The sequence below is a fragment of the Podarcis raffonei genome, chromosome 7 (assembly GCF_027172205.1).
Source record: "Podarcis raffonei isolate rPodRaf1 chromosome 7, rPodRaf1.pri, whole genome shotgun sequence".
In the NCBI taxonomy this organism is placed as follows: Eukaryota; Metazoa; Chordata; class Lepidosauria; order Squamata; family Lacertidae; genus Podarcis; species Podarcis raffonei.
In genome coordinates this window covers 81,960,937-81,972,673 of record NC_070608.1, presented here as the reverse complement: position 1 = coordinate 81,972,673, position 11,737 = coordinate 81,960,937, and the positions used below count along the sequence as shown (strand labels likewise).

The following is an 11,737-nucleotide window of genomic DNA, read 5'->3' as shown; positions in this document are numbered from 1 at the left end:
GGATTGCAGCCTTAATGAACTTGTTCAGATGATAGCAGTGGCCTACCTGTTTGGCCCTGTGGAAACATTTCAAATTCTAAGTGTTATGGGTACCAGCTCATTTGTTTCTCTTCCCTTTCCCCAGGGATCACCTCACCCCTGATAGACAGAAATTGTGTATCTGTGCATGCAAATACACATACTTTACTTTTCCGTGACGCCTGGGTAAAATTTGGATCCAGTAAAATTAAAATGGATTATCTTGCATTTATATAATTATACATGAACCCAACACCATCAAGCATGCTATGATTTTATGGTGGTTTTGATAGAATCTTTTGTTAAAAAAATTATAAGGTATATATGCTGTATGTAGAAAGCTGGGAAAGAACAAAGTATTTTGCAGTATAGTTGTGGGCATTCTATTCTAAGAATAACACTGGATTGTTTTTTTTTTTTAAAAAAAGATATCACTCACGACAGTCTTTTAAATATATATTTAATACTATAACATAGTATAATAAAGACAATTTTCAGTGATGGTGCTGCTGCTTAAACTGGAGTCCACAGTAGCCACATGTTCCCGTTTTTGTATCTTTGTCCTGCAAATGGGAAAATTGAGGGATGGGGTGGAATAAAATTATAATTTTACCTTAGTGCTGTAAATACAGTTCCATATAAAATAGCTCTACTGCAAACACTTCTATTTAAAACAGATCTGTTTACATACCCCCCCCCCCAATGCAGTTCTACTCTAAAGGTTGGAATTCAGCTTGATTCAAAAGTAAGCTTCTAAGTATGTATGGATGCATTTTACAAAATGGATTTCATGAGCAACTCACACATCATTTTAGTTACAAATCTTAATAGTTACTGTCCCTATCTTCATAATTCGGTGCTTACATATTCAACAAGTATCTGACTGCCAAACGGGGATGGGTGGGTAAGATTATTCAAATCATCACAATGATGAATAAATACTCCTGAAAGTTTAGCTAGGGAAAGAATCCACCTTCATCTGAAATATACAGTTTTCTGCGTGAGCTAAAATAATTTTGATTTTCCTCTACAAAAGGGCTGATATGACTGAGGCACAGCTATAACAATTGCCCATCTCAGCCCCCTCAACTATCAATTTCAAAATATTTTTATCTGTTTGCCTACACTTCCTTCTACCCATTTTGAAGAATGCAATTAGACCATAAAAACTGACAAAGGCTTCAGATTAGCAAAGCCTTTCCTTCTTCTATCTTAGGCAGCTAACAAGATATAAGCTATTAAAATGAAGCAATCTACTCAAGAATACATCTGAACTTACTGGCAAGCTGCTTTAATAAGCAATAATTAAAATGAAACAATCAGAAAAGAGATTGACATTAATGGTTGCTGCAACATGGAGAATGAACGAAGGACAGGAAAAGACAATCTTTAGGATACACGCATGACTATACCTTGAAAATACCCATAAAAATTGCAACGGAGGGAATCATTAACACTTATCCCTTAAACGAGGCCTGCACAACTGGCGAGTCATAAAACTGAATGCAACCTATCAGCTCTTAATTGTGGCCTGCCCTGTAGTAGGCAATTCTTAACATTGCAGTTCGAAATAGGAAACAAGCAAAGTAGATATACCAAGGATCATTCTAGACTGCCACACAGTTGATGAGATACACTGGTCAGTCTCAGTTGTACACATATCTTCCAATAATAATAATAATAATAATAATAATAATAATAATAATAATAATAATAATGGAAAACAGTGGATGGGATCACAAAGGAAAGGTTAGATTACATTACCAAGTTTATATACACTTTAGGGTGTCCCAGAGCTCCGCCGCCACCATCGCAGGATATCACTCTGGTTTCAACTTCACTCACAGGCTGCTGAGCGATCAAATCGATTGCAAAGCTTTCATTCACCTATTATAGCGAAGGAAAGGTTTTCAGTGCCAGACACCTCCAACTATACATTTGCTTTAGTGGCATGGGCACACAGGCTGCGGCTTTTGCTACCATAGGTACTGCAAAGTCCTGTGCCTGAAACAGGGCAGAACTAATTGGCTGTCTCTTCTTCCTCATCGGTGTGTTTATGGCAAGCTGAGAGTTCCTTTTTTGAACCTTCTCCTCCTCCTTGCCCTCATGAACATTTTGTGTAACTTTTTAGCCCCAATCAGGGCTGCTGCATTATCAGCAGTGCGGTAAGATCCTGGCCGCATCCTAGAAGTAATGATTAAGCCACAAGCTACCGGTACTTGTTCCATTACTTGTAAGCTGCTTTGCAAAGACTTGTCTTAAAAACCAGAATATAAATAGGCAAGTGAATAAATGCACACAACCAGATTCTGTACTTTAAAACAGATCTGAAATACAAACATAAACAGTGCCAAGACTGAATGGATCTAGTGCCTGCTGAAGATGAAAATCCAGTGTTCACATCAACCACTGTATAGTGGAACCTTGGTTCTAGAATTTAATCTGTTCTGGAGACCATACGACTCCTGAAACTGTTCGAAAACCAAGGCGCGGCTTCTGATTGGCTGCAGGAGCTTCCTGCACTCAAATGGAAGCTGCACCGGATGTTCGGCTTCCGAAAAGCGTTTGCAAACCAAATCACTTACTTTCGGGTTTGCGCCGTTCAGGAGCCAAGCCGTTCAGGAACCAAGGTACCACTGTATTACCACAGCATCTAGTTCATCTGCTACGGAATCCTTTCCACCGTGGCAACAAAGGGTATGCTATTATTGTACCAGCCAGGTAAAAGGGTATGCTATTATTGTTAACAGCCAGGTAAAGCCAAAAGCGCTAAAATCAGTGACTAATGGGAGGCTGGCATGCTACTCAGTGCTCACCACATTTTTAAGGAACTCACCTTAAAAAATGTTGAGCAGCTTTTAGATTCTGTTGCAGCAGAAACGATGTTTGCCCATTTGCACCTGATGCTCTACTCCCACTGCCCCAAATCCCAGGCCTTTCCAAGCCAGAGGCTTGTCAGAGGACTGCAATTGGGAGGAGGGCATGGGCAATTTCCCTTATGCAGGTGCAACACTAAACATTACCCTATTTTCGTATACAGAATAGACCCCATTTAAACAGGATGCCTAAAATACAAGAAACAAGTATCCATGTAGCATTTAATGTAACTGCTTCACACATCAACATAACACAGCACCTGTCTGGACTGTGGATCTTTGGCCACACTAATACTTCACATATAGTCAAGGAACCCTGCTTTAAAATGGAACACCTATGGAACAAATGTCACACAGGTAAGAGTTTGTGGGTTTTGTTTTGTTTTTTTAAAAAAGAACATGTTCAATGCTGCATTTAACCGGGCCTTAGTGCAGAAACGGGTGGCGCTGTGGGTTAAACCACAGAACCTAGGACTTGCCAATCAGAAGGTTGGTGGTTCAAATCCCTGCGATAGGGTGAGCGCCCGTTGCTCGGTCCCTGCTCCTGCCAACCTAGCAGTTTGAAAGCACATCAAAGTGCAAGTAGATAAATAGGTACCACTCTGGCGGGAAGGTAAATGGCGTTTCCGTGCACTGCTCTGGTTTGCCAGAAGCAGCTTGGTCATGCTGGCCACATGACCCGGAAGCTGTCCGCGGACAAACGCCGGCTCCCTCGGCCAATAAAGCGAGATGAGCGCCGCAACCCCAGAGTCGGTCACGACGGACCTAATGGTCAGGGGTCCCTTTACCTTTAAGTGCAGAAACTACAAGTTTCAAACACCCAAGCAACATCAGGATGTTCTCCAAAGTTTCCAAGTAAGTTTCAACCCACTCCCACAATCAATAAAAGATTTTAGCTGAGGTATGTGACTTAAGATCTATAAATCAATTTTAATTTGGTGGAAGTTGAAACTGTCCAGCTGTTAAGCTGGATTGTTCTTTCACAGCTGAAGTCAATGAACATTGTGTTAGTAAATGTGTAAAAGCACAGAATCAAGGCAAACGCTTCCTAACATGAATTTTACCTCTTTCTGTCGACCAGAAAACCGAGCCCGCCTGTAGTCAGCTTCCTCAAAAACCTGAAATAAGATAGGAATATAATAAATACGCAAGGAGAAGACTTAGAATTCTAAACTCAAGGAATTTGCAGTGTGGTTGAAAAGGGATTAACAATAAGGAACAATAAGTATAGAAACAAAGTTTCCATACATTTTGATGTTGCTGGTGATTGTGGGGAGTGTCTAACATTTGCCGGGAAATGAAATATATTCAATAGGATAGATTCTTCACTTATTATCTTCTATGGAATAATGAGCTACATCCAAAGTTGAATGCAGTAGGATTTGCCCTCCTCTCAACAGCCTCCTGTGTTCCCCCAAATCTGCTTCAGATGGAGATTTTTTGGGGGGGAGGGAGGTTTAGAGGAGAAGGGAAATCCATTCTATCAATGGTGTCTGTTCCGCTGTTGGACAATGGATTTCATCCAATAGCGCTGGATTTGGAAGAGTGTTTCAACTGAATCAATTCTAGTTGATAATGAAAATTTCCATAAAATTAATTACCACTGGCAACTTCCTTTTCATAGATTAAGCCAAATTTACAGCTCAAAACAAGACTTTTTGTTGGCATTTCTCTGCTTTGCCTAGAGCATTTTTCCAACTCGCCCACGGACGTTTATCATATCCTTTTGGCATGCCTGCGAATTAGAGGGTTTGGGAAGCTGATTGTTGGCACAAATGAAGAAAATACAGGGTACTGCTTATCCAATGATTCTAAAGTATTTTTTTAATGCTTTTTGAAGGATGTAGTGTTAATCCCAAAATTGGGGCCCCTAATGACAGCAAAGGTGGACATGTCAAGTTATTGGTAAAAGACTGATGCTTCTTTACTTTCTGATTGGTAACACGGAGCATTGCTGTTATGTGAAATTAACATATTTCTTACAAAATATGCCGCCCCAAGCCTCGCGCGCTCGGCGGGACCTCCCGCCGGGCGTGCAAGGCTTGCGGACACTCGCAGGGGCTGCAGGCTGCTGTCCGCAAGCCTTGTGAGCCCGCGGGAACTCCCGCCGGGCTTGCAAGGCTTGCGGATAGCTTCCTGAAGCCTGGAGAGCGAGAGGGGTCGGTGCGCACCAATGCCTCTCGCTCTCCAGGCTTCAGCGAAAGCCTGCATTCACCCCATAGGACGCACACACATTTCCCCTTCATTTTTGGAGGGGAAAAAGTGCGTCCTATGGGGTGAAAAATACGGTATAACAAAAAAAAGAGAGGAAAGCCTAGGCCACAGGGGGAATTCATGCCATAAGCTTCTGCAGGAACCAACAACCTGAGAAAGAGAGATACGCCTTTTTTGGCTTCTGTATCTTTTATTTTATTTGTTATTATTAATTAAATTTACAAACTGCTCAATGTCCGAAGGTCTCAAGGCAGTTTACAGAATAAAAAATACAAAATGAAAACACAAAACACCTATCAAAATATCAAAACCCCAAAGACCCCTGCCCACAAACACAGTTAAAATGCCAAATTGTTCAAGGTCTGGTTGAAAAGGAAGGCTTTCACCTGCAATGAAGGCACCAGGTTAGCCTCTTTGGGGAGAGCATTCCGCATGCAGGGAGCCACTACAGAAAAGGCTCTTTTTGCTTGGGGAGAGGAAGCCCTTGAAGTATTGCGTTTCCTGAGCCACTTAAGGATTTTTATAGGTCAAAATCAGGACTTCTTCTTGTTTTGATGCAGTGAACCTCCCTGAGGTCTTCGGGCGAAGGGCAGTATACCATTTATACCAGATGGGTGGGGTATAAATAAATTATTATTATTATTATATGCAAAACCAACGAAAACTTAAAATAAATAAAAGTTTATTTTAAAGTTAATAGGGACACATTTCGCCCTTTAAAAAAATAGTTACGTTCATCATATCTTTGAGAGCAATGAAAATAGTAAATCTCCAAATTGCTGAACGATTAGTTGTTTGAATTTTTAAAGATTATATAAACACATAAATAAATCAAAACTATAATATATTTAACCACCCGCCCTGTGGAACGCCCTCCCACCAGATGTCAAAGAGAAAAACAACTACCAGACTTTTAGAAGACATCTGAAAGCAGCCCTGTTCAGGGAAGCTTTTAATGTTTGAGGGATTAATGAATTTTAATATTTTGTTGGAAGCCGCCCAGAGTGGCTGGGGAAGCCCAGTCAGATAAGCGGGGTATAAATAATAAATTATTATTATTATTATTATTAAATAATTAAGTTTATTCTGAGCCTCTTTGGAATGAGAAGGCAGGGACTGGGGGCTTATAAACGCTGTTGCTGCTGTACCAGCAGAGCACCCACTGCAAGGGAGCCGAGTGGAGCCTCCAGGCTCAGAGGCACTCTATCTGAACACTCACCTGTCCCGTGTGCGTCACTTTCTCGCCGGTCGGGGACGTCCCTGCGCAGTAGCTTCTCCCAAAGGCGGGTCGCAGGGAGGGGAGAGCCGCGACGCCCCTCGCCAAAGCCAAGCCCGCCCGGGACGCTCCTCCCAAGGACACAGACAGACCCGCCATGTCGGCGACGCCCCTCCTCCTCCGCCTCGCGCACTGCGCACGCGCGGCGAAGCCAAAGCCACGCCCCCTGGAGGCCCGCCGAGCGTCTGACGTAAACACACACACCCCGCGCGCGAGGCGGAGGGAAACGTAAGGACGTAAAAAAAAGGGGCGGGGAGAGAAGGAGTCACGGGCGCCTTCGTCATTTTCGTCCTCTTCCCGGAAGGCTAGAGGCCGGCGGCGTTGCTCTTCGTCCGGTCCGTAGCGCAGACCATCTCCGCCCCCGGGTAAAGGGTTCTTGGATTAGCTTTTACGGAGAATGAAGCTGTATTCTTCTTACCCGGCCTGACTAAAAGCGGAGGCTCCGGTTCGCGCATGCGCTGTGGGCTTCCAAGGAGCTGGAAGGAGAAAGGGAGCTCTGCGCGTGCGCAGCAGGTTCGCGGGGGGGGGAGGGCGCGGGAGGCTGCGCATGCGTGGGAAGGGGCTTGTTAACTCGCCTTTCGTAATCGCAAGTCCAGCCAGTTTGGACTCCCAAGTGGTTGCTGGGTCGCCCTTTTTCCAAGGTAGATGCAAAGCGACGAGTGAGTTTTGCAGCTCTACCCTGTGCGTTTTGTGTAGGGGAGGAATAACCTTTGGCTCCATTTCCTCCCACTTTGAGGATGCGCAGCGCTGCTGCAATACTACCTGCAGTGGGGTCAAGGTTGGTGGTTCGAGCCCACCCAGGGACGGCTGCGGGCAGGATTCCTGCATTGCAGGGGGTTGGACAAGACCACCCCTGGATTACTATTCTATGATATGTAATCCTATTTACATTTAATAATAATAATAAATTTTTATTTATATCCCGCCCTCCCCTGCCAAGGCCGGGCTCAGGGCGGCTAACAACCAATAATAAAAACAAGTTGATTAAAATACAATTTTAAAAAGATTAAAACACAACATTAAAACATAAGGATGCAGTCTCTTCACAGGAGGAGAAAGGGGGAAAAAAGAGGGGGAGGGAATCAAACTGATTCCAAGCCAAAGGCCAGGTGGAACAACTCTGTCTTACAGGCCCTGCAGAAAGAAATCAGATCCCGCAGGGCCCTGGTCTCATGAGACAGAGCGTTCCACCAGGCCGGAGCCAAAGTTTAAAAGGCCCTGGGCTCTGGTTGAGGCTAATCTGACTTCCTTAGGGGACCTCTAGGGTGTTGCTATATATGGACCTTAAGGTCCTTTCTTCGAAAGTAAACCACATTGGGACTTTACTCCCAGGCAAGGGTGAAAAGGACTTGGATTGCATCTTTTAGTTGGTGGATGTGTTGTTGATGTTTTAATTCCTCCCTTCTTTTCCTAAGCTTGGGCACAATGGCCTCCTTGCTCTTGCGGAATGTGATGGCTGCTTCGGTGACTTCTGCCAGGTTCCTGAGCTGCGGCACAGCCTCCCGCTTATTCTCCTCCTGGCTGGTGGGACGCTCAAAGACTGCCAGCCCATTGCAGACCTTACCTGCCGCCAGACCACGTCACGTGGATCTGCTGCCCTTTCTCACCAGTTGCCCTCCCCTCAGCTTGCAGCCAGTCGCTGGCATAAAGTGCAAGGCCGTCCTCAGAAGGCGTTGCAAGGACTGTTTCATTGTCCGCAGGCGTGGCCATTTGTATGTGTACTGTAAAACGCATCCGAGGCACAAGCAGAGAAAGTTGTAAGACTACTAGCAGATGGAAGAAATTTGTGAGCACAAATCTTCACTGGTCACTGAAGAGGACAGTTCTGATTATCCTGCATACAAGAAACATTGTCTTTTAGAGGAAACCTCGTCTGGTTGTAAGCCATGGCAGTTTTAAGCCAACCAGCTTTGATGAATAAAATCACTTAAAAGTGTTGCTTACTTCAAAAACTGTTTCAAAATTATAGTATAATTATAATTAAACTGTCAAAGACTTCTTAGTTCAACAAACTATAAAGTAGTCACCATCCTATACTGAAGTCTTGTTGATCACAGTGATGCTTATTTCAAGAATTCAGTACATCCTAACAAAGGTCACAAATCAGACAAAGCTAGGAGAGTTTTCACTTGGTGTTTTTTTTTAATCTACCCCATCACAATCAGCCATGGCAGGATTATAAACTTACGTTCTGCTTTCTGTTTCTCTTTTAAAAATACAGTGGTACCTCAGGTTACATATGCTTCAGGTTACAGACTCCTCTAACCCAGAAATATTTCCTCGGGTTAAGAACTTTGCTTCAGGATGAGAACACAAATCGTGCTCCGGCAGTGCGGCGGCAGCGGGAGGCCCCATTAGCTAAAGTGGTGCTTCAGGTTAAGAACAGTTTCAGGTTAAGAACGGACCTCCGGAACGAATTAAGTACTTAACCCAACGTACCACTGTAATGTATCTGTGGTTAGAACAGGGATGACATCTGACCACGCAGTCAGTCTGGGCATGCACTTTAAATTGTGGCCATGGGCTCAGCCAGTGAAAGCAAGTAAACCAGCCATCATACTGGCAGATGTCGCAAATGCCCAAGTGTCAAAGAGCTACCAGTCTGTTTCATTTGCCTTTCCCCCATATCTGAGTGCATGTCTACTCAGAATTGATCTCCATTATATCTGCTTAGAATTACTTTCCATTATGTTTAATCAGGCTTCGGGATGTGTGTGCAGGATTACAACCTCAGTTGTTTTTGACACCTAATGGTCTAAAAAGAGAACTGTTCTCTGAAACTGTGTCAATGACTTTAGTGTCTGGAGTCCATTCTTGTCATAAGCAACCAAGATTGTGGCAATCTACAAGCTTGATCTAACTGATTTATATAAAGTCAAGCTAGATCTTGTATCTCTTGACTACTTTAACCTGGCTATTCTGCTTCATATGGGTGAAAGTTAACGTTGCTCTATAAATGCGACGAGGCTGATACACAGACAAATATCTAGCAAGGTACAATATATCATAAGATTATTATTTTTTTGTAAGGACCTATTGAAAGGCCTCTAAATACATGTTGAGATTGGACAAATAACTTCTGTGGTGCTTAAACTTATTTGTTTCTTTGTGTAGTAAAGGTGGCCACTTTTAAAGCGGGGGGCGGCTAGCCTGTGGCACTCTAGGTTTCTATTTTCCCATCAGCCAGCATGGTCAATGGTCAGGGATAATGGCGCTTGGAATTCAACAAGCGATAGTGGGAAACTATCAAGTTTTCCAGGTACCAGAGTATTTACAGTGGATATAAGGCACCATAGAGACCATGTGAACATGGTTAGCATTCCAAGCCCAAGTTGCTCTGGGAGAAGGGAGTTTTCTGGGTGCCTCACAGCTGTAAGTGCCCTGGAAAACCACACACCAAGGATAATTAGTGCCAGGAAAGGAGCAGAGGCCCCTCATCAGTATCTAAAATGCAGTATTCCGACCAAGTAAATGGAAAGGTATGGTTCAGTGATTCATAGGCATGCTGGTATTGGAAGAGGCATTCTGAGTTCATTGTACTCCTGATATCACTGGGAGTCTCTGAAATCTGGGACTATGACCGGCGGGTGGGGGAGAGGAGAGAATAATTCTCTGGGGTTTTCTGTGTGTAAAAAACAGCTTGAGACAAAGTCTGGAAGAGAAACTGTCCGAAACTTATTTTAGCTTTCAGTTTTGCAGCTAGTGCTTTAAAAACGGTAATGTAAATCATTATACGGTGGTACCTTGGGTTACAGACGCTTCAGGTTACAGATGCTTCAGGTTGCAGACTCTGCTAACCCAGAAACAGTACCTCAGGTTAAGAACTTTACCTCAGGATGAGAACAGAAATCGCGCGGCGGCAGCGGGAGGCCCCATTAGCTAAAGTGGTACCTCAGGTTAAGAACAGTTTCAGGTTAAGAACGGACCTCCAGAACAAATTAAGTTCTTAACCCGAGGTACCACTGTAATGTTATGTATTGCAAACTTGAAACAAATAGATAGTCTTTCTTGGCCTGTGTAGTATAATTATGCAGAAACTCAGATAAAATAGGTGGTAAAGAAAGAAAGAAAGCTTTCCCCCCCTCCAACTTTCTGCCCTTCAACAGGTGGATATGTAACTAGGTCAACTGAAAGAATCTTGCAGCTTATGTATATTAATGAGTATAAGGCTTAGACTGCAGCAGAGTGCATAAGAAACACCGCTCTAGTTGCTGAAGTAAGGACAATGTCTTTTTAATAATGACAGGTGAGGGGAAAATCTGTCTGAACCTTACTGCTTGGGGAGCTCTGTCTGACTGGATCAGCGGGGGATACACTGAGGTTAGCTAACTGACAGATGACGTCTTTCTAGACACCTGGCCCCAGCCATTGCTATGCATTGCAAAGTGTTTAGTTCCTTCCCTTTGTTTAGCATGTTAAAATCAAGCAGGACTAGAAAGATAATTTCTAGGGAGGGAATGCATGTCTTTTGTACAATGCTTTTTAGATGCACGTAGAAGTAGTCTTATTGCTCAGTGATGGAAAATACAATTGCTCCAGCATGGATGTGCATCCGATGGCTGGGCTCAGGTTGTAGTCAGAAGACGAATGATGCAAAACCTTACTAAAGCTACCCAATAATAATAATAATAAATTTTATTTATATCCCGCCCTCCCCAGCCAAAGCCGGGCTCAGAGCGGCTAACATCAAATGTATAATACATTAACATAAAATCAGACAATCAATTAAAATATATCCTCAAATCAAATCAGGATCAGAATAAAATCCAGTCGGATGGCAACCCGCAGATTAGGGTTGGGCACCTTAAATGCTCACCAGGCCCAACTGTTTGTGCTGAACATATATGGGCCTGTGAGAAAATTGGGAGGCCACTTTCATGTAAGTTCTTATGAAAGGGGAGAGGAGTCAGACTGAACCCCGACCAAAGGCCTGGCAGAACAGCTCCGTCTTGCAGGCCCTGCAGAAAGATGTCAAGTCCGCAGGGCCCTAGTCTCTTGTGACAGAGCGTTCCACCAGATTGGAGCCACAGCCGAAAAAGCCCTGGCTCTAGTTGAGGCCAGCCTAACCTCTCTGTGGCCTGGGACCTTCAAGATGTTTTTATTTGAAGACCGTAGGTTCCTCTGTGGGACATACCAGGAGAGGTGGTCCCGTAGGTACAAGGGTCCTAAACCATATAGGGCTTTAAAGGTTAAAACCAGCACTTTAAACCTGATCCTGTACCCCACCGGGAGCCAGTGCAGCTGGTATAGCACCGGGTGAATGTGATCTCGCAGCGAGGACCCCGTAAGGAGTCTCGCCGCGGCATTCTGCACCCGCTGGAGTTTCTGGGTCAGTCTCAAGGGCAGCCCCATG

The 11,737-nt window shown here is 43.9% G+C and overlaps 1 protein-coding gene across 1 annotated transcript; it reads right to left on the bottom strand.

Moving 5' to 3' along the window:
* Positions 1 to 461: 461 nt before the first annotated feature.
* Positions 462 to 6,526, bottom strand: NDUFS6 (NADH:ubiquinone oxidoreductase subunit S6). Its single transcript, XM_053397224.1, has 4 exons — positions 6,328 to 6,526; positions 3,959 to 4,012; positions 1,783 to 1,905; positions 462 to 581 (listed from the first exon to the last, which is right to left on the bottom strand). The coding sequence occupies exons 1-4, from the start codon at positions 6,481 to 6,483 to the stop codon at positions 513 to 515; spliced, it is 402 nt and encodes a 133-aa protein (XP_053253199.1). The 5' UTR covers positions 6,484 to 6,526; the 3' UTR covers positions 462 to 512.
* Between the last annotated feature and the right edge of the window lie 5,211 nt (positions 6,527 to 11,737).

Coding starts and splice junctions, on each gene's coding strand:
- NDUFS6 (XM_053397224.1), bottom strand. CDS start 6,483: ATGGCGGGTCTGTCTGTGTCCTTGGGAGGAGCGTCCCGGGCGGGCTTG. Junction 4,013..6,327: donor AAGTGACGCACACGGGACAG/GTGAGTGTTCAG, acceptor ATCTTATTTCAG/GTTTTTGAGGAAGCTGACTA. Junction 582..1,782: donor CTAAAGTGTATATAAACTTG/GTAATGTAATCT, acceptor TCCCATTTGCAG/GACAAAGATACAAAAACGGG.